The sequence below is a fragment of the Entelurus aequoreus genome, linkage group LG23, assembly GCF_033978785.1.
Source record: "Entelurus aequoreus isolate RoL-2023_Sb linkage group LG23, RoL_Eaeq_v1.1, whole genome shotgun sequence".
NCBI lineage: Eukaryota > Metazoa > Chordata > Actinopteri > Syngnathiformes > Syngnathidae > Entelurus > Entelurus aequoreus.
This window is the reverse complement of record NC_084753.1, coordinates 4,537,142-4,560,796: the sequence shown is the minus strand read 5'-3', so window position 1 is coordinate 4,560,796 and position 23,655 is coordinate 4,537,142. Positions and strand designations below refer to the sequence as shown.

At 40.5% G+C, this 23,655-nt stretch overlaps 1 protein-coding gene across 1 annotated transcript; it reads right to left on the bottom strand.

Moving 5' to 3' along the window:
* Positions 1-4,181: 4,181 nt before the first annotated feature.
* Positions 4,182-21,912, bottom strand: opn8c (opsin 8, group member c). The gene is made up of 4 exons (XM_062033744.1): positions 20,927-21,912; positions 18,868-19,161; positions 12,766-13,097; positions 4,182-5,007 (listed from the first exon to the last, which is right to left on the bottom strand). The coding sequence occupies exons 1-4, from the start codon at positions 21,027-21,029 to the stop codon at positions 4,510-4,512; spliced, it is 1,227 nt and encodes a 408-aa protein (XP_061889728.1). The 5' UTR covers positions 21,030-21,912; the 3' UTR covers positions 4,182-4,509.
* Between the last annotated feature and the right edge of the window lie 1,743 nt (positions 21,913-23,655).

The window sequence follows — 23,655 nt, the reverse complement described above, 5'->3', positions numbered from 1 at the left end:
TTTACAAAAGGAAATCTATTTTCCTCAACAATTGGTTCAAGAACTATGTTATTTTAGTGAATCAGCTTTTCAGTAAGGAAGGTCAACTTTTGAATTTACAAGAATTTCTCAATCATTTTAAGATCCTGTTCAAACTGATAAAAAAAATTTTTGTTGCAAATAATCATTAACTTTAGAATTTGATGCCAGCAACACGTGACAAAGAAGTTGGGAAAGGTGGCAATAAATACTGATAAAGTTGAGGAATGCTCATCAAACACTTATTTGGAACATCCCACAGGTGAACAGGCTAATTGGGAACAGGTGGGTGCCATGATTGGGTATAAAAGTAGATTCCATGAAATGCTCAGTCATTCACAAACAAGGATGGGGCGAGGGTCACCACTTTGTCAACAAACGCATGAGCAAATTGTTGAACAGTTTAAGAAAACCCTTTCTCAACCAGCTATTGCAAGGAATTTAGGGATTTCACCATCTACGCTCCGTAATATCATCAAAGGGTTCAGAGAATCTGGAGAAATCACTGCACGTAAGCAGCTAAGCCCGTGACCTTCCATCCCTCAGGCTGTACTGCATCAACAAGCGACATCAGTGTGTAAAGGATATCACCACATGGGCTCAGGAACACTTCAGAAATCCACTGTCAGTAACTACAGTTGGTCGCTACATCTGTAAGTAGAAGTTAAAATTCTCCTATGCAAGGCGAAAACCGTTTATCAACAACACCCAGAAACGCCGTTGGCTTCGCTGGGTCTGAGCTCATCTAAGATGGACTGATACAAAGTGGAAAAGTGTTCTGTGGTCTGACGAGTCCACATTTCAAATTGTTTTTGGAAACTGTGGACGTCGTGTCGTCCGGACCAAAGAGGAAAAGAACCATCCGGATTGTTATAGGCGCAAAGTGTAAAAGCCAGCATGTGTGATGGTATGGGGGTGTATTAGTGCCCAAGACATGGGTTACTTACACATCTGTGAAGGCACCATTAATGCTGAAAGGTACATACAGCTTTTGGAGCAACATATGTTGCCATCCAAGCAACGTTACCATGGACGCCCCTGATTATTTCAGCAAGACAATGCCAAGCCACGTGTTACATCAACGTGGCTTCATAGTAAAAGAGTGCGGGTACTAGACTGGCCTGCCTGTAGTCCAGACCTGTCTCCCATTGAAAATGTGTGGCGCATTATGAAGCCTAAAATAGCACAAGGGAGACCCCCGGACTGTTGAACAACTTAAGCTGTACATCAAGCAAGAATGGGAAAGAATTCCACCTGAGAAGCTTCAAAAATGTGTCTCCTCAGTTCCCAAACCTTTACTGAGTGTTGTTAAAAGGAAAGGCCATGTAACACAGTGGTGAACATGCCCTTTCACAACTACTTTGTCACGTGTTGCAGCCATGAAATTCTAAGTTAAATATTATTTGCAAAAAAAAAATAAAGTTTATCAGTTTGAACATCAAATATCTTGTCTTTGTAGTGCATTCAACTGAATATGTGTTGAAAAGGATTTGCAAATCATTGTATTCCGTTTATATTTACATCTAACACAATTTCCCAACTCATATGGAAACGGGGTTTGTAAAATCATTCATGGTTATTACCCTGTAAAGACTGTGATGGTTAGATACAAGAAGGACATTTATATTACCTGCACCTTATGTAACATGCATCCAGATACTGTTTACCACCTGTTTTGGACTTGTGAAAGCACTCCATCACTATGGCCGGGCATCTGTCGCTTCATCCTGGACAATATTCATGACAAATTTGTGCTTTGTTTTAAAGAGGTGCTATTTGGATTTACCCATCCATCCATTTTCTACCGCTTGTCCCTTTTGGGGTAAAGGGGGTCGCTGGAGCCTATCTCAGCTGCAATCGGGCGGAAGGCGGGGTACACCCTGGACAAGTCTCCACCTAATTGCAGCTTTTTGGATTTACACTGTATGAAAAAAAATTTGCAAAAAGGAATTTTACCTTTGTAACCTCATTATACTATTGGCTAAGTTTTATATTCATAATTGTAAGTTTCTCAATACCCGACCTGTTTTTTGTGCCTTTAAAAAAGATTTAGAACTCTACATTAGAACACTCTCTACTAGGGGTGTAACGGTACGTGTATTTGTATTGAACCGTTTCGGTACGGGGGGTTCAGTTCGGTTCGGAGATGTACCAAACGAGTTTCCACACGAACATATTAAGCTAAGCTAAAGTCTTAACAAGTTGCTCCACTTCCTTCTGCCTGTCTCTGTCAGTACACAGGAACCAGCATTGTCCCACCCACACAACCATCTGATTGGTTACAACCATAGCGGTAACAGCCAATCAGCAGTGCGTATTCAGAGCACATGTAGTCAGTGCTTAGCGCTTAACAGGTAAGCATCAGGAAGCGGACTCTCCCCAAATGATAATAAACACCTCCCAGTCAACTACTAGTAACATCACTATGAGCCCGTTGACCTTCTAGAAATATAAACTGCAGCTCAGCTCGCTCGCAGTCCTGGCTTGAGGTGAAGGCTAATTTGCTTTTAGCGTAACGTTAGCTCATTTTGCAGTGTGTGTGCATGTGCGTGTGTGTGTTACGGACAGCAAAGCCCTGTCTGTCTTTACCTTTTTCTGTGTTGATTGAGCTGTGTTGAAGCAGCGAAAAAAGAACATTATGTTAAATGAAGAGTTTCTGTCTCTGATAGTTGATATAATAATGTAACTGCATCATTAAGCCTACATGAACTCCATGGTGTTCAGGGATGAATAGTCTCTCCTATTGCTATTGTACTATTTTTTCAGCTATAGTTACATTAGTCATTAGTAATGCAGCAGCCTAGTTTTGAATGGCAGGGTCCCTGCTATCACATGTTGATAAAAATATAACATTTACATAATAAAAATCAACTCCAGGCTTCCCAAATGCTGTAATAAATTAAGCATGATGAGTTGACTTGAAACTGTTTAATGTTGCACTTTTTATATGTAGAAGAAAAGTTTTGTCATTTTATTTAATCTGAGCAACAACTTGAGGCAGTTTAATGTTGATTAACATGGGCAGAATTATTATAGTGTTCCCAATGTTAAAAGGATAAAGCCATTGTTTACACATTTGGTAAATAAATAGCCAAAAAATGTATATTTTGTTGTTTTCTTACTGTACCGAAAATGAACAGAACCGTGACCTCTGATCCGAGGTACGTACCGAACCGAAATTTTTGTGTACCGTTACACCCCTAGTATATACCCCCCCCCCCTATTTTTTGTATATATTGTTTTTCAAATCACCTGACACATGTATACTGTGTATATCAGGGGTCCCCAAACTTTTTGACTCCGGGTCTCATTGGGGTAAAACAATTTGGCTGGGGGCCGCGCTACATATATATATATATATATATTATATGTAAATGTGTGTGTGTGTATATATGTATATGTGTATATATGTATATGTCCATGTATATATATATGTATGTATATATGTACTGTATGTGTATATATGTATATGTGTCTATATGTGTATATATATGTGTATGTATATATATATATATATATATATATATATATATATATATATATATATATATATATATATATATATATATATATATATATATATGTGTCTATATGTGTATATATATGTGTATATATATATATGTGTATATATATATATATATATATATATATGTATATGTGTCTATATGTGTATATATATGTGTATATATATATATATATATATATATATATATATATATGTGTATATATATATATATATATATATATATATATATAAATATATATATATATATATATAAATATATATATATATATATATATATATATATATATATATATATATATATATATATATATATATATATATATATATAAATATATATATATACATATATATTTATGTATTCATACATATATATTCCTCACGCACTAATTGACTTAAAGAGCGCACTTGCTGCATGTCACGTTATCGATGGTAAAATGCATTTTTAGACAATATGATTTGCCTGAGTGGCTAGGAGACGGTAGAAAGTGGACTAGTAAGGACACATTTTTTAAAAAAAAAATTATTAAAAAAAAAATTAAAAAATTTTTTTTAACTTGGGACTTCCCGCGGGCCGGATTTTGGACCCTGGGGGGCCGTATCCGGCCCGCGGGCCGTAGTTTGGGGACCCCTGGTGTATATGTACATCATTTATCCATTTTTTTAACGTAATTTATTTATATACATGTTACAAGTTATATATCTTGTATTATTGAATGTATCAAATGCGATGAATATTTAATGGACCACAATGGAAACAAGCCTTTTGGTGTTTTGTGCCGCCCATCCATTTGCCTTTTTAAAGCATTACATGGATTCAATTCTTTAAGATGTCAATAAACTTCTCAATCAATCAATCAAAACAGTGCTCTATACATCAGGAGCACTGTAGTGTTTTTAGGAATTTGCTGCAAAAATAACTGTATTTTGTCATTTCTGGGCCCGATTTGGCCCCGAATAGCCCTGTTCTAAATAGAGCCCAAAGAAGCAGGCAAAGAGTTATTGGCAGATTTCTTTTCCAAGCAAAGGGGGGCATTCCTGGACGCGGACCCCCAGCAGTTGGGCACCGGTCTGCCACGGGCGGAGTTGGCGCTCGTACCTTTGGTACATTTGCCTCGGCTCTTGCTGCGCGTCCGATCGTGCGACATGGCGAACACCTTCCGCACGTAGCTTCTCTCCTGCAGCTGAATGTGGATGGGGTCGGGGGCCACGTGGACGCCGACCCGATTCCCGCCCGTCTTTGGCCAGAAAGACATCAGCAGGGACTGCAGCTCCTGCTGGAAGGTCTTGTTGAAGTAGAAGTAAATGAAGGGGTTGTAGACGTGGGAACTCTTGGCAAAGAGGGCGGGGAACACAAAGCCCTCCGGGGCCATGTACGGCTTGTCCTTGTGGAAGATGAAGAGGAAAGACACGATGGCGTACGGCGCCCAGGCGACGACGAAACCAAGGCTGATGCAGAAGAACATCTGGAGAAGACAAAGAAGAGATAGTGGGCATAACACACAAAGGCACACAAAGAGAACGGCCGCAGGGCCTTCATTTTCTTTTTAAAGAAAAGGAATGATTACACGCAATCACCATTTGATTTATGTAATCCATACTGTTATACTACCATATAAACTGAATAGAGGCTCATTAAAAACACTTACTAGAACATGCAGAAAACAGTCTTTTTATTCAGTCATTTTTGTTTATTTAACCAGCGAAGTGACCTGGACATTCAGAAATGCAGCTGTCTGTGATTGTGTGTATATATATATATATATATTTTTTATTATTTTTTAATTAATTTATTTTTTTTATTAAAGGTGTGGGAAAAAAATCGATTCAGAATCGATTCTCATTTAAAAAAAAAAAAAGTTTTTAAATTAATCAATCCAACAAAACAATACACAGCAATACCATAACAATGCAATCCAATTCCAAAAGCAAACCCGACCCAGCAACACTCAGAACTGCAATAGACAGAGCAATAGAGAGGAGACACAAACACGACACAGAACAAACCAAAAGTAGTGAAACAAAAATGAATATTATCAACAACAGTATCAATGTTAGTTACAATTTCAACATAGCAGTGATTAAAAATCCCTCATTGACATTATCATTAGACATTTATTTAAAAAAAAAAAAGAACAATAGTGTCACAGTGGCTAACACTTGCATCGCATCTCATAAGCCTGACAACACACTGTGTCCAATATTTTCACAAAGATAAAATAAGTCATATTTTTGGTTAATTTAATAGTTCAAACAAATGTACATTATTGCAATCAGTTGATAAAACATTGTCCTTTTTACTACTCTGCTTGCATGTCAGCAGACTGGGGTAGATCCTGCTGAAATCCTATGTATTGAATGAATAGAGAATCCTTTTGAATTGGGAAAACATTGTTTTTGAATCGAGAATCGTGTTGAATTGAAAAAAAAAAAATCGATTTTGAATCGAATCGTGACCCCAAGAATCGATATTGAATCGAATCGTGGGACACCCAAAGATTCACAGCCCTAATATATATATATATATATATATATATATATATATATATATATATATATATATATATATATATATACACATACAGTATATATATATACACTACCGTTCAAAAGTTTGGGGTCAACCAAACAATTTTGTGGAATAGCCTTCATTTCTAAGAACAAGAATAGACTGTCGAAGTTTCAGATGAAAGTTCTCTTTTTCTGGCCATTTTGAGCGTTTAATTGACCCCACAAATGTGATGCTCCAGAAACTCAATCTGCTCAAAGGAAGGTCAGTTTTGTAGCTTCTGTAACGAGCTAAACTGTTTTCAGATGTGTGAACATGATTGCACAAGGGTTTTCTAATCATCAATTAGCCTTCTGAGCCAATGAGCAAACACATTGTACCATTAGAACACTGGAGTGATAGTTGCTGGAAATGGGCCTCTATACACCTATGTAGATATTGCACCAAAAACCAGACATTTGCAGCTAGAATAGTCATTTACCACATTAGCAATGTATAGAGTGTATTTATTTAAAGTTAAGACTAGTTTAAAGTTATCTTCATGGAAAAGTACAGTGCTTTTCCTTCAAAAATAAGGACATTTCAATGTGACCCCAAACTTTTGAACGGTAGTGTGTATGTGTGTATATATATATATATATATATATATATATATATATATATATATATATATATATATATATATATATATATATATATATACACACATTTTCCCCTCGGTCTTCTTTTTTCTTCTTTCTATCCCCTCCTGATCTGGTCCAGTCGTGCCAAACACTAAATATATCCAGTCACTTAATGAAGTTAAACACTAATAATGCAACAGAACAACAGAAGAAGCATCCCACATTTATTTTGTGTAAGTAAATCTGCACGTCAGAAATGGCCATCGAGATCAACAATCCTGTTTGCCCGTCTGGCTGGAGAGGACTGGTTAAGAAGAAAAAGACAAATAAAAAGCCTCCAAATGTGAGGCCATGGTTCTCAGTCAGAAAAGGGTGGACTGCATCCCCCGGGTTGGGAGTGAAGTTCTGCCTCAAGTGAGGGAGTTCAAGTATCTCAAGGGTCTTGTTCACGAGTGACGGAAGAATGGAGAGATTGACAGACGGATTGGCACTGCCGACGGTGGTCAAGAAGGAGCTGAGCCAGAAGGCAAAGCTCTCGATTTACCGGTCAGTCTATGTTCCTACCCTCAGCTGTGATCACAAGGTTTGGGTAATGACCGAGAGGACAAGTTCGCGAATACAAGCGGCAGAAATGAGTTTCCGCCGCAAGATGTCTGGAATCCCCCTAAGAGATAGGGTGGGGGGCTCGGTCATCCGAGAGAGGCTCAGAGGAGCCAGCTGAGGTGGTTCGGGCATCTACTACGGATGCCTCCTGGACGCCTCCCTGGTGAGGTGCTTCGGGCATGTCCAATTGCGAGGAGGCCTCGGGGCAGACCTAGGACATGCTGGTGGGACTATGTCTCACAGCTGGCTTGGGAACGCCTCAGTGTCGCCCCGGTGGAACTAGAGGAGGTGGCCGGGGACAGGGAGGTCTGGGCATCTCTGCTTAGACTGTTGCCCCGACAACTCGGACTCGGATAAGCGGCGGAAACGGATGGATGGATGCACGGACAAAACCGACTGGTTTTTTTGAATACCAAAAATAAAATAAAAAATGTATTTTTCATGTCAAAAAGCAGATCTGTAATATAGTTTTATTTTACTCCTATGTGTCATTTAACTCAAAGGAAAATCAGTTAACAGAATCTAAAAATGGACAAACAGATGTTTTGTTTTTTTAATATTCAGACTCTGGAAACGGAAGTTGCTATTTAAAGACTTTGGACAAACCTAATGGAAAAAAAACATTGTAGTGTTGTATCATGCAATTATATATAGAATATACTACAATCTGGTCCTTCTGGGACAGCATACAACACCATCACACCGCTTTTTGTTTTTCTTAGCAAAAATATGTCAAAAACTAAATCATAAAAAGTGGTCCGTAAAAAAACTGAGATACCACGGCATTACCCCAAATAATAATTACTAATAATAATACCCATTGTGCCATGTACCGTATTAAGTAGGGATGTTCTGATCAGGGTTTCATGCTGCCGATTCCGATACGGATCATTCATAAGTGCGATCAGCTGATACCAGTACAAATAACGATTACATCTATTAACTGTAAAAAAATGTATTTATCTACGGTGAGTGCTATTGACAGTTTAACAATATCAACACAATATTCAAACGAGTTCCTTATTTTATTTTATTACATACAATTGTTTGACCAAAACAAAGTCACTAACTAAACAAAAAAACAAAACTACTATCTGCTACTCATTTGAATCCTTTTGTTTTTGCCGCAAAGTCTTCCTGTGGCTAGGAAATTATTACCTGGCTTTGAAAACATTAACAAAAACAACAGAAAATGATTTTAAGAAGATAAAAATATTAACCGAATCACTCTAGTATCAGTCATCTACTGATACTACCTTCGGTATCGACACCACCAAATTATGGATCAATCTTCCCTCCTCTAACGTGTTGTGTACCAACTGTGACAATATCTTCTCCCGAGACTCTTATTTTGTTAATTTCCTGCTAATAGCTGCTTACTTTCTGCTATAACATAGTTTCTACTCTTCTTAATCATTACTAAGCACTTATTTCTGCTATTGTTTGATGCTAGCTTAGCAGCTAGCTCAGCTATTTGCATACCTGCTCCTGGCTTGTATCCTACTTAGGATACTAAGAAATGTAGTTCATCTTCCGTAATGGAGGTGATTATTCGCTTCAGAGAGCAGCTCCACATTGTTTATGTCAGGGGTGTCCAAACTTTTTCCACTGAGGGCCGCATTGTGAAGAAATAAAAGTAAGCGGGGGCCATTTTGATATTTTTTATTTTAAAAACCAATACAATATATGTATAAAAAATATACATTTAAGCCTCCACACAGGCTTGATCCCGGGGACCCCAAAGGGTTTTGGTAAAAAAAATATTTAAAATTAGTCATTATTCAGTATTATTATTTTTATTATTATTCAAGTTTTAAATCTCTAGATCAACATTAGGTCTATCTGTCAATACAACGGTTTGAAAGATTTAAGTTGTATGCTCTTGTTGTCAAAGAAAACACTTTTTTTTAATGGAAAAAATACAAAATATGCAATATTTTCACACAATAAAATTTTTAAGTGGAATATTTGAGATGATATAATAATTGGAGCCTTAAAAAGGTCAATAACTCATAACAACATTGATTTTAATTCATTATTATTTTTTGAGCAATGACACTTAAAAACAAATCACACTAAAATTATTGGGGATCCAAATAATTATAGTGTTAAAAAATAAATTCTATTTTTTTTTTACTGTTTACTTTTAACACAATAATCTCGAGATCAACTTCAGATCTATCCGTCAATTATACGTGTTATTCTTGTTTATGTTTTTCGTTTGTTTGTTTTAGGCCCTTCTTTATAAAAAGCAGCTCAGTTTTTTATGTGGCAAACACAAAATATGCAACATTTTCCCCCAAAATATCTCAGACGTGACGTATTTGGAGCCTTGAATAGGTCAATAATTCATAATGACATTGAAGAAAGAAACTTTATTAGAGTATACATTGCGACATTTTCTTGTTACATTACGTTTGCTCTTTTATACCACTTATCATGTTTTTAATTGTTTTCAATTGTATTTTTAAAATGTGCCGTGGGGCCGTTAAAAAATGACCTTGGGGCCACAAATGGCCCCCGGGCCGCACTTTGGACACCCCTGGTTTATGTAGCTACATAATTAAAAATAAACACGGCGTCAGGATCGGATTTAAAATGCATTTATCAGCAACGGCAATGACGTACTTTTTCAAGAAAATCGGCGGGTACTCATCACTGGCTGATCGATTAGTACATCCCGAATACAAAGGGTTTGTAATATTAAAAAAATTGACAATAAAACACTTACTGTATTTTCCGGACCATAGGGCGCACCGGATTTTAAGGCGCAATGCCGATGAATGGTCTTATTTCGATCTTTTTTCATATATAAAGCGCACCGGATTATAAGGCGCATTAAAGGAGTCGTATTATTATTATTTTTTTCTGAATGTAAAAGACTTCCTTGTGGTCTACATAACATGTAATGGGGGTTCTTTGCTCAAAATGTTGCATAGATGATGTTTTACACATCTTCAAGTCGCTTTCTGACAGTCGCTTCAGGATGTGCCGTTTTGTGGGCAGTCTTATTTACGTGGCTCACCTTCGGCAGCGTCTTCTCCCCGTCTATCTGTGTTGTAGCGGTGTAGCGTGCAAGGACGGGAGTGGAAGAAGTGTCACAAGATGGCGCTAACTGTTTTAATGACATTCACACTTTACTTCAATCAATAACGGAGCAGCATCTCCTCATCCGTGGCTCACTAGTGCAATAAAAAGGCCGGAAATGTGTCCCGTGAAAAAACGTCCAACCGGAACTCTCTAATAACTAAAGTTCCTTGGGTGAATAATGTAAACTCACTACACCGGTATGTTTTAGCACTTTCATGGCGAGTTTACTGACAGATATAAGAACTTTACACTACTTTATATTAGAAATGGCAACAGCGGAGGATGAATGTCCCATAACAGAAGATAGAGAAAAAGAAGAACCTTATCAACTACGGTGTCAGCTCGGACTACAAAGGCGGACGCATGCAATTTTTCAGGACTTATGCAGATCCCAAATACAGATCGGCAGGTATCAGAAGGTAAGAAAAGTTGCTTTTCCATAATATGTGTTATCTTATACACACACCATAAAAATACTGGTATGTTGAAGCAAAGTACAATCCATCAAGCGGTGCGGCTTCATAGCTTACCAAAGTCCTACTAAAACATTTTGATAGATCTGTAATGTTCTATACTTTCAACGGAACATATAAAATGTCGGTCTTGTTTACTTGGGTCATGTTGCAGTCTACACGTATCTCTTATGTGTGACTGCCATCATATTGCAGTCTACACGTATATCTTATGTGTGACTGCCATCTACTGGTCACACTTATATCACCATATACCAAATAAAATAGGTTCGAGGTCAGTAAGCAAAACCAGAAATGTTCCGTACATTAGGCGCACCGGGTTATAAGGCGCATTGTAGAGTTTTGAGGGGAAAAAAGGGTTTTAAGTGCGCCTTATAGTCTGGAAAATATGGTATTATCATAACTGTCACCATTATTGAATACATTGGGAAAACCAAAAACATCAAATGTACACTACCGTTCAAAAGTTTGGGGTCACATTGAAATGTCCTTATTTTTGAAGGAAAAGCACTGTACTTTTCAATGAAGATAACTTCAAACTAGTCTTAACTTGAAAGAAATACACTCTATACATTGCTAATGTGGTAAATGACTATTCTAGCTGCAAATGTGTATAGAGGCCCATTTCCAGCAACTATCACTCCAGTGTTCTAATGGTACAATGTGTTTGCTCATTGGCTCAGAAGGCTAATTGATGATTAGAAAACCCTTGTGCAATCATGCTCACACATCTGAAAACAGTTTAGCTCGTTACAGAAGCTACAAAACTGACCTTCCTTTGAGCAGATTGACTTTCTGGAGCATCACATTTGTGGGGTCAATTAAACGCTCAAAATGGCCAGAAAAAGAGAACTTTCATCTGAAACTCGACAGTCTATTCTTGTTCTTAGAAATGAAGGCTATTCCACAAAATTGTTTGGGTGACCCTTAACTTTTGAACGGTAGTGTAACTTTCCTGCTACGGTATCTCACAAAAGTGCGTACACCCCTCGCGTTGCTTCTCAACTACTCTATGTAAATGACCACGCTTAGTAGGAGTAGTCTGTTAGAATAATCATGTATATATATTATCACACAACTTTAGTATGCTTAAAGTCTGTTGCTATAGTTATTAGATATTGTGCTCAAGCTGCATTTTTTCTATCTGTGCAAGGACAAAACTTCTTGTCTGAGGGGTGGCCTCAGGCGCATATGTTATTTTTGTTTTAGCCCGCTAACAGCCAAGGATTTCAAGGACCTCAACGAAGATAAGATGACAGCACGCAGACGAAGCAAAAACAAGGAAATCACAAGGCCCAGCACATTCCGTCACGTATTGTGCGTACTGGACCTGCTTTGCATGATATATGTGACCACTCCTTTTAGAGGCGGCCTCAGTGATGTTGACTATGGAACTCCTGAATAAATAGAGGGACGCAGGGGATGAACCTTAGAGCGTAGGGCGAGGCTGTGACTAAGTGTGCAGCTCCATGCATTCTACTTGTGAGCTAAATTGAACTCTGTCTCTGCATGGTTCCTTGCTTCTTGTCTGATTAATAGATGTCATCAGTGTTTGAACCTGACAAGTCACTGTACAGCTTGTACAGTAGGCAGCATAGATTTACTACCCATTGAACATGAGTTAAAACACAGCCAAGATTACTGTATAAAAATACAGGAGTTGGCAGCACAAGTAAAAATCATAGCGTAGCGCCCTGGTGAGCTGCGATTGATTGAGTGAACACCCAAGAGGATAAAGGCGGTGCTTGTTAACAATAGTGCTGATTAATTATTCTTATTGCTCTACAAGCTGAACAACGACTAATCTAAGTTGCATTCAAATTACATTTCAGTACAATAGTATATACAATAAAACTCACTGCAAGTTGGAGAGAGTACTCATTTTCAGAAATACTGTGCCATTTCCCAAGGACGTTAAATGCTCACCGTGGAGAGTCGTTTCTCAGCCCGCCGCAGGTTGTTGTGAACGCCTCGTGCCGACAGCGAGTAGGAAAAACGGGAGAGCTTATAGACGATCTGGCACTGGGACACCACGATGAGCAGGACGGGCAGCAGCGTGAAGCAGGTGAAAGAGCAAATGACGTAGGCGGCGTCCTTGGCGGAGGTGTGGTAACCGCGCCAGGCGACGGTGCAGGACAGTCCGTACGGCTCGGGGACGTACTCGCCCCAGCCGAAGAGAGGGAAGCTGGACCACACCACCGCCACCAGCCAGATGCCGCAACACACCAGCCGGATGTTGGCGCCCTTGAGCCACACGGCTACAAGGGAAAGAAAGGCAACAAAGTATAGTGATATGATACGTAGAAGTCACAGTACAGGGTCATACCAATGCTGGTACTCATACTTGATTACATTTTTGTTTACAATTATAATCAGACAAAAACACAGGATGACAGTCTTACAATATTAATTAAATATTTGAATGATTTTGTCAGAATAATTGTACAGAAGTTATCACACAACTTTGTGTTACATTGAGTTCAGCTCGCCCGGCGAGAAGACAAAAGCTGTCTTTCATCTTATCAAGCAAAAGGCTTGTAAAACTCCACTGAGTGCGATGGGATGTGACGTGGAGGTGCCGGTTTCTTTGATCTATTGACAGCCACAGGAAGACCTTGTCCGGACCCGAGATCTACAAAGCGGAGAGGAAGCAGGATCTGACACCTCTCCAGGCACCTTTTCTTTGAACTGTTTATGACCGAGTGCAAAAGCTGTTTATGACCACCTCCCCTTAGGAGCACTGTGTAATGTAATGTAATGCTATGTAACCAGAAAAGGCCCAAATAAAAGTGGAGGCGTGGAACTCCCTCGTCAGAGCGGTGTGGTGATGCTGTGCGAGGGTGCAGGCACACAGGCGCTCTCCTCATGAGCTAAATTGAATCCTGTCTCTGTTTGATTTCCTTTGCTTCTTGTCTTGTCTAATTGATTGATTGATTGAGACTTTTATTAGTAGGTTGCACAGTGAAGTACATATTCCGTACAATTGACCACTAAATGGTAACACCCGAATAAGTTTTTCAACTTGTTTAAGTCGGGGTCCACTTAAATTGATTCATGATACAGATATATACTATCATATATACTATCATCATAATACAGTCATCACACAAGATAATCACATTGAATTATTTACATTATTTACAATCAGGGGTGTGGAGGAGGGGGGGGGGAATAGATGTCATCGGTGTTTGAACCTGACAGATTTACTATTGGCTCTGATTTAAATCTTTTGTTTTTTGCCCTTAAAGTCATCCTGTGTCCAGGGACTTATTTATGGAGTTTGTGACCTACAACAAACAACAAATATATTGATCTAACCACTGTAGTATCAATCATATACTGGTATAGTAATACCACAGTACGGGGACGGCCTGGCGCAGTTGGGAAAGTGGCTGTGCCAGCAACTTGAGGGTTCCTGGTTCAATCCCCACCTTCTACCAACCTTGTCAAGTCCGTTTTTTCATTGAGTAAGACACTTGACCCTGGCTCCTGATGGGTCGTGGTTAGTACCTTGCATGGCAGCTCCCGCCATCAGTGTGTGAATGTGGAAATACTGTCAAAGCGCTTTGAGTACCTTGAAGGTAGAAAAGCTCTATACAAGTATAACCCATTTACAGTGGACCCCAACCTTTTTTGCACCACGGACTCGGACTTGGAGGTGCTGATTCTCATCCCAGTCGCTTCACACTCAGCTGCGAACCGATCCAGTGAGAGCTGAAGATCCTGGCCAGATGAAGCCATCAGGACCACATCATCTGCAAAAAGCAGAGACCTAATCCCGCAGCCACCAAACCGGATCCCCTCAACGCCTTGACTGCGCCTAGAAATTCTGTCCATAAAAGTTATGAACAGAATCGGTGACAAAGGGCAGCCTTGGCGGAGTCCAACCCTCACTGGAAACGTGTCCGACTTACTGCCGGCAATGCGGACCAAGCTCTGACACTGATCATACAGGGAGCGGACCGCCACAATCAGACAGTCCGATACCCCATACTCTCTGAGCATTCCCCACAGGACTTCCCCAGGGACACGGTCGAATGCCTTTTCCAAGTCCACAAAGCACATGTAGACTGGTTGGGCAAACTCCCATGCACCCTCAAGGACCCTGCCGAGAGTATAGAGCTGGTCCACAGTTCCACGACCAGGACGAAAACCACACTGTTCCTCCTGAATCCGAGGTTCGACTATCCGGCGTAGCCTCCTCTCCAGTACACCTGAATAGACCTTACCGGGAAGGCTGAGGAGTGTGATCCCCCGATAGTTAGAACACACCCTCTGGTTACCCTTTTTAAAGAGAGGAACCACCACCCCGGTCTGCCAATCCAGAGGTACCGCCCCCGATGTCCACGCGATGCTGCGGAGTCTTGTCAACCAAGACAGCCCCACAGCATCCAGAGCCTTAAGGAACTCCGCGGATCTCATCCACCCCCGGGGCCTCGCCACCGAGGAGCTTTTTAACTACCTCAGCAACCTTAGCCCCAGAAATAGGAGCGCCCACCACAGATTCCCCAGGCACTGCTTCCTCATAGGAAGACGTGTTGGTGGGATTGAGGAGGTCTTCGAAGTATTCCCTCCACCGATCCACAACATCCGCAGTCGAGGTCAGCAGAACACCATCCTCACCATACACGGTGTTGATAGTGCACTGCTTCCCCTTCCTGAGGCAGCGGATGGTGGTCCAGAATCGCTTCGAAGCCGTCCGGAAGTCGTTTTCCATGGCTTCCCCGAACTCCTCCCATGCCTGAGTTTTTGCCTCCGCGACCGCTGAAGCCGCACACCGCTTGGCCTGTCGGTACCTGTCCGCTGCCTCAGGAGTCCTATGAGCCAAAAGAACCCGATAGGACTCCTTCTTCAGCTTGACGGCATCCCTCACCGCCGGTGTCCACCAACGGGTTCTAGGATTACCGCCACGACAGGCACCAACTACTTTGCGGCCACAGCTCCAATCAGCCGCCTCGACAATAGAGGTGCAGAACACGGTCCACTCGGACTCAATGTCCAGCACCTCCCTCGTGACATGTTCAAAGTTCTTCCGGAGGTGGGAATTGAAACTCTCTCTGACAGGAGACTCTGCCAGACTTTTCCAGCAAACCCTCACAATGCGTTTGGGCCTGCCAGGTCTGTCCGGCATCCTCCCCCACCATCGCAGCCAACTCACCACCAGGTGGTGATCGGTAGAAAGCTCCGCCCCTCTCTTCACCCGAGTGTCCAAAACATGAGGCCGCAAATCCGATGACACAACTACAAAGTCGATCATGGAACTGCGGCCCAGGGTGTCCTGGTGCCAAGTGCACATATGGACACCCATATGCTTGAACATGGTGTTCGTTATGGACAATCCGTGACGGGCACAAAAGTCCAATAACAACACACCACTCGGGTTCAGATCCGGGCGGCCATTCTTACCAATCACGCCTCTCCAGGTTTCACTGTCGTTGCCAATATGAGCGTTGAAGTCCCCCAGTAGAACGAGGGAATCACCCGGGGGAGCACCCTCAAGTACTCCCTCGAGTGAATCCAAAAAGGGTGGGTACTCTGAGCTGCTGTTTGGCGCGTAAGCGCAAACAACAGTCAGGACCCGTCCCCCCACCCGAAGGCGGAGGGAAGCTACCCTCTCGTCCACCGGGTTGAACTCCAACATGCAGGTTCTGAGCCGGGGGGCAACAAGAATTGCCACCCCAGCCCGTCACCTCTCACTGCCGGCAACGCCAGAGTGGAAGAGAGTCCATCCCCTCTCGAGAGAACTGGTTCCAGAGCCCTTGCTGTGCGTCGAAGTGAGTCAGACTATGTCTAGCCGGAACTTCTCCACCTCGCGCACTAGCTCAGGCTCCTTCCCCCCCAGCGAGGTGACGTTCCACGTCCCAAGAGCTAGCTTCTGTAGCCGAAGATCGGACCGCCAAGTGCCCTGCCTTCGGCTGCCGCCCAGCTCACATTGCACCTGACCTCTATGGCCCCTGCTATGGGTGGTGAGCCCATTGGAGGGGGGACCCACGTTGCCTCTTCGGGCTGTGCCCGGCCGGCCCCCATGGGGACAGGCCCGGCCACCAGGCGCTCGCCGTCGTGCCCCAACTCCGGGCCTGGCTCCAGAGGGGGGCCCCGGTGACCTGCGTCCGGGCGAGGGTAATCTGAGTCTCGGTTCTTGTATTTCCATAGAAGTCTTCGAGCTGCTCTTTGTCTGATCCCTCACCTAGGACCTGTTTGTCTTGGGAGACCCTACCAGGGGGCATGGAAGCCCCCGGACAACATAGCTCCTAGGATCATTGAGACACGCAAACTCCTCTACCACGGTAAGGTGGCAGCTCAGAGAGGAGTTTTTTTGTTTACATTTAATACATTTCCTTGCGGTCTACTGCAGTGTTTTTCAACCTTTTTTGAGCCAAGGCACATTTTTTGCATTGAAGAAATGCGGAGGCACACCACCGGCAGAAATCATTAAAAAACGAAACTCAGTTGACAACTGACAACTTGTCGTTGTCGCAATTGTTGGATATGACTTTAAAGCATAACCAAGCATGCATCACTATAGCTCTTGTCTCAAAGTAGGTGTACTGTCACCACCTGTCACATCACACCCTGACTTATTTGGAGTTTTTTGCTGTTTTCCTGTGTGTAGTGTTTTAGTTCTTGTCTTGCGCTCCTATTTTGGTGGCTTTTTCTCTTTTTTTGGTATTTTCCTGCTGCAGTTTCATGTCTTCCTTTGAGTGATATTTCCCGCATCTACTTTGTTTTAGCAGTCAAGAATATTTCAGTTGTTTTTATCCTTCTTTGTGGGGACATTGTTGATTGTCATGTCATGTACGGATGTACATTGTGGACGCCATCTTTGCTCCACAGTAAGTCTTTGCTGCCGTCCAGCATTCTGTTTTTGTTTACTTTGTAGCCAGTTCAGTTTTAGTTTAGTTCTGCATAGCCTTCCCTAAGCTTCAATGCCTTTTCTTAGGGGCACTCACTTTTTGTTTGTTTGGTTTAAGCATTAGACACCTTTTTACCTGCACCCTGCCTCCCGTAGTTTCCGACATTTACAAAGGAATTAGCTGCCTGCTGCCTCCTACTGATATGGAAGAGTATTACACGGTTACTCTGCCGACACTCAACAACTACACACAATTTGCAGACTATAATTACTGGTTTGCAAAAAATATTTTTAACCCAAATAGGTGAATTTAGATAATCTCCCACGGCACACCAGACTGTATCTCACGGCACACTAGTGGTTGAAAAACACTGGTCTACAGTGCATGTAATGGTAGTTCTTTGGTCAAAATGTTTCATAGATTATATTTTACAGACCGTCTTCAAGTTTTGTGGTCGGTCCATAGCGAGTCTATTGATAGATATAAGTTAGAACTGTAAGCTACTGGCAACAGCGAAGGATGAATGCTCCACAACAAGCGGATAGAGAAAAAGTAGGAGCTTTTTGACTACAACGCAACAATGTGCTAATTTCCGGGACTTATATGGATCCCAAATACACATCAGCAGGTACCAATAGGTAAGAAGTTGGTTTTGCATCATATTGCGTAAACAAAACGCCAGATAATATGTCTCTTAATAGGTGCCATTTTTGGGTCCTTATACACACACACCATAATAATAACCGTATGTTGAAGCACAGTACGTCTGACTATGGTAGCCGCAATGCTGCGCGTTCCGAATTCGTAGCTTACCAAAGTCGTACTAAAACATTTTGACAGATTTTTGGGTGCTGTGTCTCATGTTCTACATTCTCAATGAAACCTCAAAATGTTGGTGTTGCTTTCTTACGGGTACTTGCTAGCATCGTTTATTGAACAGCGGACATCAATCTCTTTACGTGTGACTGCCATCTACAACATTTTGATAAAAACATGTGTAAATGGCATTTGTCTGCCCACATGTAGTGGAAATTTGGGCTTTAGAACCCCTGTGCTAGCATGTCTTCCAAATCATTTTGAGCACAACCCATAGGGGGCGTCACAAATGTCAAGTCCAAAGTGTCTAATGGGTACCAACTCCTGCTCTGCAAGTGGAATGAAAGCCTTTACCCACCGTAGACCAAGCTGTAGCAGGTCTTCAGGTAGCGGATGACGCTGATGGCGGCGATGGTGAACATGCCGCACAGGCCAAAGATGAAGCAACCCAGGCCGTAGTAAACGCACGTGAAGTAGTCTCCCAGCCACGCGTGTCGGAAGGACGACAGGATGGAGAGCGGGTAAAAGCAGATGCAGCACAGGAAGTCCACCACGGCCAGGTTGACGCAGAGGAGCTCGGTGCCCACCATCTTCTTGCGGCGGCGGTAACAGATCACCAGGACCACGCCATTGCCCAGAACTGACAGCATAACTGGGAAGACCATTCAGTAACAATGATTAGTGACTGAGGCAATATGTAGTCACGCTTCGACCCCAGAACACCTGCTTTAGTAGTCTATCAATGATGGACCAGCCAGGACAACTCCTGACCTGATAAATCAGTTATATCACGTTTTAAATACCCCTCACCCCTAATTATTGATCATTTATACTAATCATGTACCACATGAATATACTTCTCATCCATGCTTAATTATTACCCTATTATCAATCATCATCATTAACCTTCTTCACTGATAGGCCACGAGAAATCACATGTTTAAGCTACCAAACATGGCTGCTTTTCCATAAAAATATGATAATTTAAAAAATGTAGACAGTCAAGCTAAATTTAAATATTAATTACTATTATTTATTATTAAATATAAATATTTATTATAATTTCCCCTTTGTGATTAAAATATATATTTCAAAAGTCATTAAAAAAACCAACTATTTAATATGTTAAATAAAATACATTACTACTATAGTTAAGCATTTGTATACGTGTTGATCATTTACATCTGTGCACACACACTCACACACAAACTAATTCTGCCAAAAGATATTGTTTGAGTTGTTGTAATAGCTATTCTTTAATAAAAGGTTCTTATAGGGACTCATAATATACATCAAAATAGTGATGTGTTGGATCCACTGTGGACTGGACTTTCACAATATTATGTCAGACCCACTCGACATCCATTGCTTTCGGTCTCCCCTAGAGGGGGGGGGGGGGGGGGGGTTACCCAAATATGCGGTCCTCTCCAAGGTTTCTCATAGTCATTCACATCGACGTCCCACTGGGGTGAGTTTTTCCTTGCCCGTATGTGGGCTCTGTACCGAGGATGTCGTTGTGGCTTGTGCAGCTCTTTGAGACACTTGTGATTTATGGCTATATAAATAAACATTGATTGATTGATTGATGTATATATATATATATATATATAAAAATATATATATATATATAAATATATATATATATTTTTTTTTATTATTATTTTTTTAAATGCTTTACATATATTGGAATTAATACAATTAAATTGGGCAAAAAATATTGTATGTTTTGTTGTAATATGTATTTTTTTAATAAGCATTCTTATGGGGATTCATAATTATGAAATAATAATTTATAATTTCTTTTATATTAATATATATATATAAATATTTATATATAAATATAAAAGAAAACACATAAACACACAACTATATTTACTGACAACTCTCAAAAAGTGTATACTGTATATTAAACTTAAGATACACCGAATAGGAGTAACAATTTCACCATATGATTAAAAAAACACATCCTAATCCTAATTATTCAAAAGGATGAAATGTATTAACAATAATATTATTTTGAAGAAAAATAGTTAAATAAAAAGAAGAAAATACATAAGCACCAGATAAATCAAGAAAGGTTCAAACTACATTTTGGCAACAGTAAATTTATTAATACTTGTATATTTGGAAATTAATAAAAAAGACAATAAAAGTAATATTGAGACTAGAAAAAAATCGAAAAGCTTAACTTACATTTGGCTCAAAAAATTATTTACATTGTGCCTTATTGTAACCAAAATTACCATTATTATATATAATTATAAAAAAAAAGAAATAGATTAGCTGCTTATAAATTAAAAGGGGTTTGAATAACTTTATGCCCTCCCCCCCAAAAAGTTAATAATATTTAGTTTAAATAGTTTGCACACTAAGTTACTCATGCAAAAATAAAAAAAATAAAAAGATGCCGCACTTACCCACAGAGAGGATAGCTAAGCCCACACAAATGTCTGCAGCGGCGCTCAGTTTGGAAGTGAACAAAGTGCTGGTCTGGTTGACCGAGGTGCAGTTCAGGAGCATTTGTACCAAGTCTCTTTGAGTCTTTCCTGTCACTGAAAGAAAAAGCCAGAAACATCATTTTCTTAAAGGTGGAGGACTTGTCACCATGGTAACAGCGAGTCTGAGCAAACATGAATGGAGAATTTCATTGGAGTAAATGTTCATAATAAAATAACTGGGGCCAGTTCATGCCACAGGAGCTCCGGTGGACAAAAACTATTTAATCAGCCAGCTTTTGTGCCAGTTCTCCCACTTAAAATGATGACGGAGGTCTGTCATTTTCATCATAGGTCCACTTCTACTGTGAAAGGCAGAATGTGAAAAAAAAAAAATCCAGGAAATCACATTGTAGGCTTTTAAGAATGTATTTGGTCAATAACAATAAGTAATTGGTCAATAACAAACAACAAAATAACTTATTAAAGAAGCTCTGTCCTCCACTCTGACACCTATTTAAACTCATTATCTGTATAATAGAAACTTGCCCACAGTCTCAAACAGTCAGACTCCAAACTCTACCATGGCCAAGAGCTGTCCAAGGGACAAAATTGTAAAGACCTGTACAAGGCTGGTAAGAGTGTATCTACAATAGGCAAGCAGCGTGGTGTGTATAAATCAACTGTGGGAGCAAGTATTAGAAAAATGGAAGACATACAAGGCCATTGATAATCTCCATCGGTCCGGAACTCCAAGCAAGGGCTCATCAACGGTGAGCAAAAATTTCAAGAAAGAACTACACAGGGGGACCTGGTGAATGACCAGTGACCAATACCACTACGCTGACAAGGAATCAAATAATACAACGTCAGACGTGAACCGAAGCTTAAGCCAGCACAGATCCGTCTAAAGTTTGCCTGGGACCACGTGGTGGTTCCAGAGCTTTGGAAGAAAGTCATGTGGTCAAATGAGAGCAAAATAGAATTTTGGGGTAAAAACCCAACTCCTCATGCTTGGAGGAAGAAGAATGCTGAGTAGCATTCCAAATACACCATCCCTACTGTAAAGCATGGGGGTGGAAACATCATGCTTTGGGGTTTAAGGAAAAAATAATGGGGCAATGTATCGTGAGATTTTAAGCAAAGACCTCCTTCCATCAGCAAGAGCATTGAAGATGAGACGTGGTGATGATACCCCAAACAGCGCTCAGGCAACGAAGAAGTGGCTACATAAGAAGCATTCCAAGGTTCTGTAGGTAGATAGTACTTTATTGATTCCTTCGGGAGAGTTCCCTCGTAGTGGCCTAGCCAGTCTCCAGACCTCAACCCAATAGAACATCTGCGAACGGAGTTTAAAGTCTGTTTGGCCCCAAACACCACTCCTCCAGAGGAGATCTGCAAGGAAGAATGGGCCAAAATTCTAGCTACAATGTGAGCAAACCTGGTGAAGACTTATACAGGAAATGTTTGAATTCTGTCATTGCCAACAACGTCTATGGTACAATATAAAGTTGAACTTTTGTTATTGACCAAATACTTATTTTCCACCATGATTTGCAAATTAATTCTTACTAAGACTACCTACCCAACAGGCACAAGACATTGATTATACAAACATGTCCTTTACATAGTTGTATTAGTAAATTGAGACAGTGTTGATGTCTAACGTTGGATCCACTTTGTTGCTCGGGAAATGAGCAAATTTCAATGGTCAAATCAACGTCAAAACCTGACAAATAAACTTTGCCAAAAAGCATGTTGTTTCAACGTTGTATCTATGTGGTAAACTATTGGTTGGGAAATGACCAATATTCAATGGTCAAATCAATGTCAGAAGTTGAACCCAACATTGATTAAACGTCTTCAAAAAGCTTGTCAGGTACAAATCTTTACCTTACTAGCCTATATAAATCAACCATTTATAAATAAAAAGTCTTCAAAAAGCATTGTTTCAATGTTATCTTTGAGTTCCTCAACGTCAGGACCTAATTCAACAAGTTCTCAACGTTGTTTTAATGTCTTGTGCCCGCTAGGCATTCTTTAAAATATAGCCTCTTTGACAGTGTCAATCAAAAATGGACATTATTATATTTTTGATCATATATGAACACACTCATCACTCTAATTGTGCACGCATGGGTAACCATAGATGGAGCATTATGAAACACTCTAAACTCTGACATGTCGTAAACTTCACACATGATCGAGCAACAGAACTAAAAAAACATGGAGCTAGTGATGACATTATTGCAAAAAAACAACAACACAAAAACACTGTGAAAGCAGCCATATTACCACCAGAATGTGACATTGTTATTCTACATCAGTGGTTCTTAACCTGGGTTCGATCGAACCCTAGGGGTTCAGTGAGTCGGGCTCAGGGGTTCGGCGGAGGTCAAGACACACTTGACACATCGTGTAAATAAAAACTTCTCGTATTACGGATACGGCAACAGCAGAAGTCAGACTGATTTGCAGGTGTGTCATTTGTTGTGAGTTTATGCACTGTTTTGGTTTTGTTGTTTGAACAAGGTGATGTTCATGCACGGTTCATTTTGTGCACCAGTAATAAAAACATGGTAACACTTTAGTATGGGGAACATATTCGCCATTAATTAGTTGCTTATTAACATGCAAATTAGTAACATATTGGCTCTTAACTAGTCATTATTAAGTACTTATTAATGCCTTGTTCAGCATGGCCTTAGCAT

Coding starts and splice junctions, on each gene's coding strand:
- opn8c (XM_062033744.1), bottom strand. CDS start 21,029: ATGCTCCTGAACTGCACCTCGGTCAACCAGACCAGCACTTTGTTCACT. Junction 19,162..20,926: donor CTTAGCTATCCTCTCTGTGG/GTAAGTGCGGCA, acceptor TGGTCTTCCCAG/TTATGCTGTCAGTTCTGGGC. Junction 5,008..12,765: donor CTGAGAAACGACTCTCCACG/GTGAGCATTTAA, acceptor TGTCTTCTCCAG/ATGTTCTTCTGCATCAGCCT.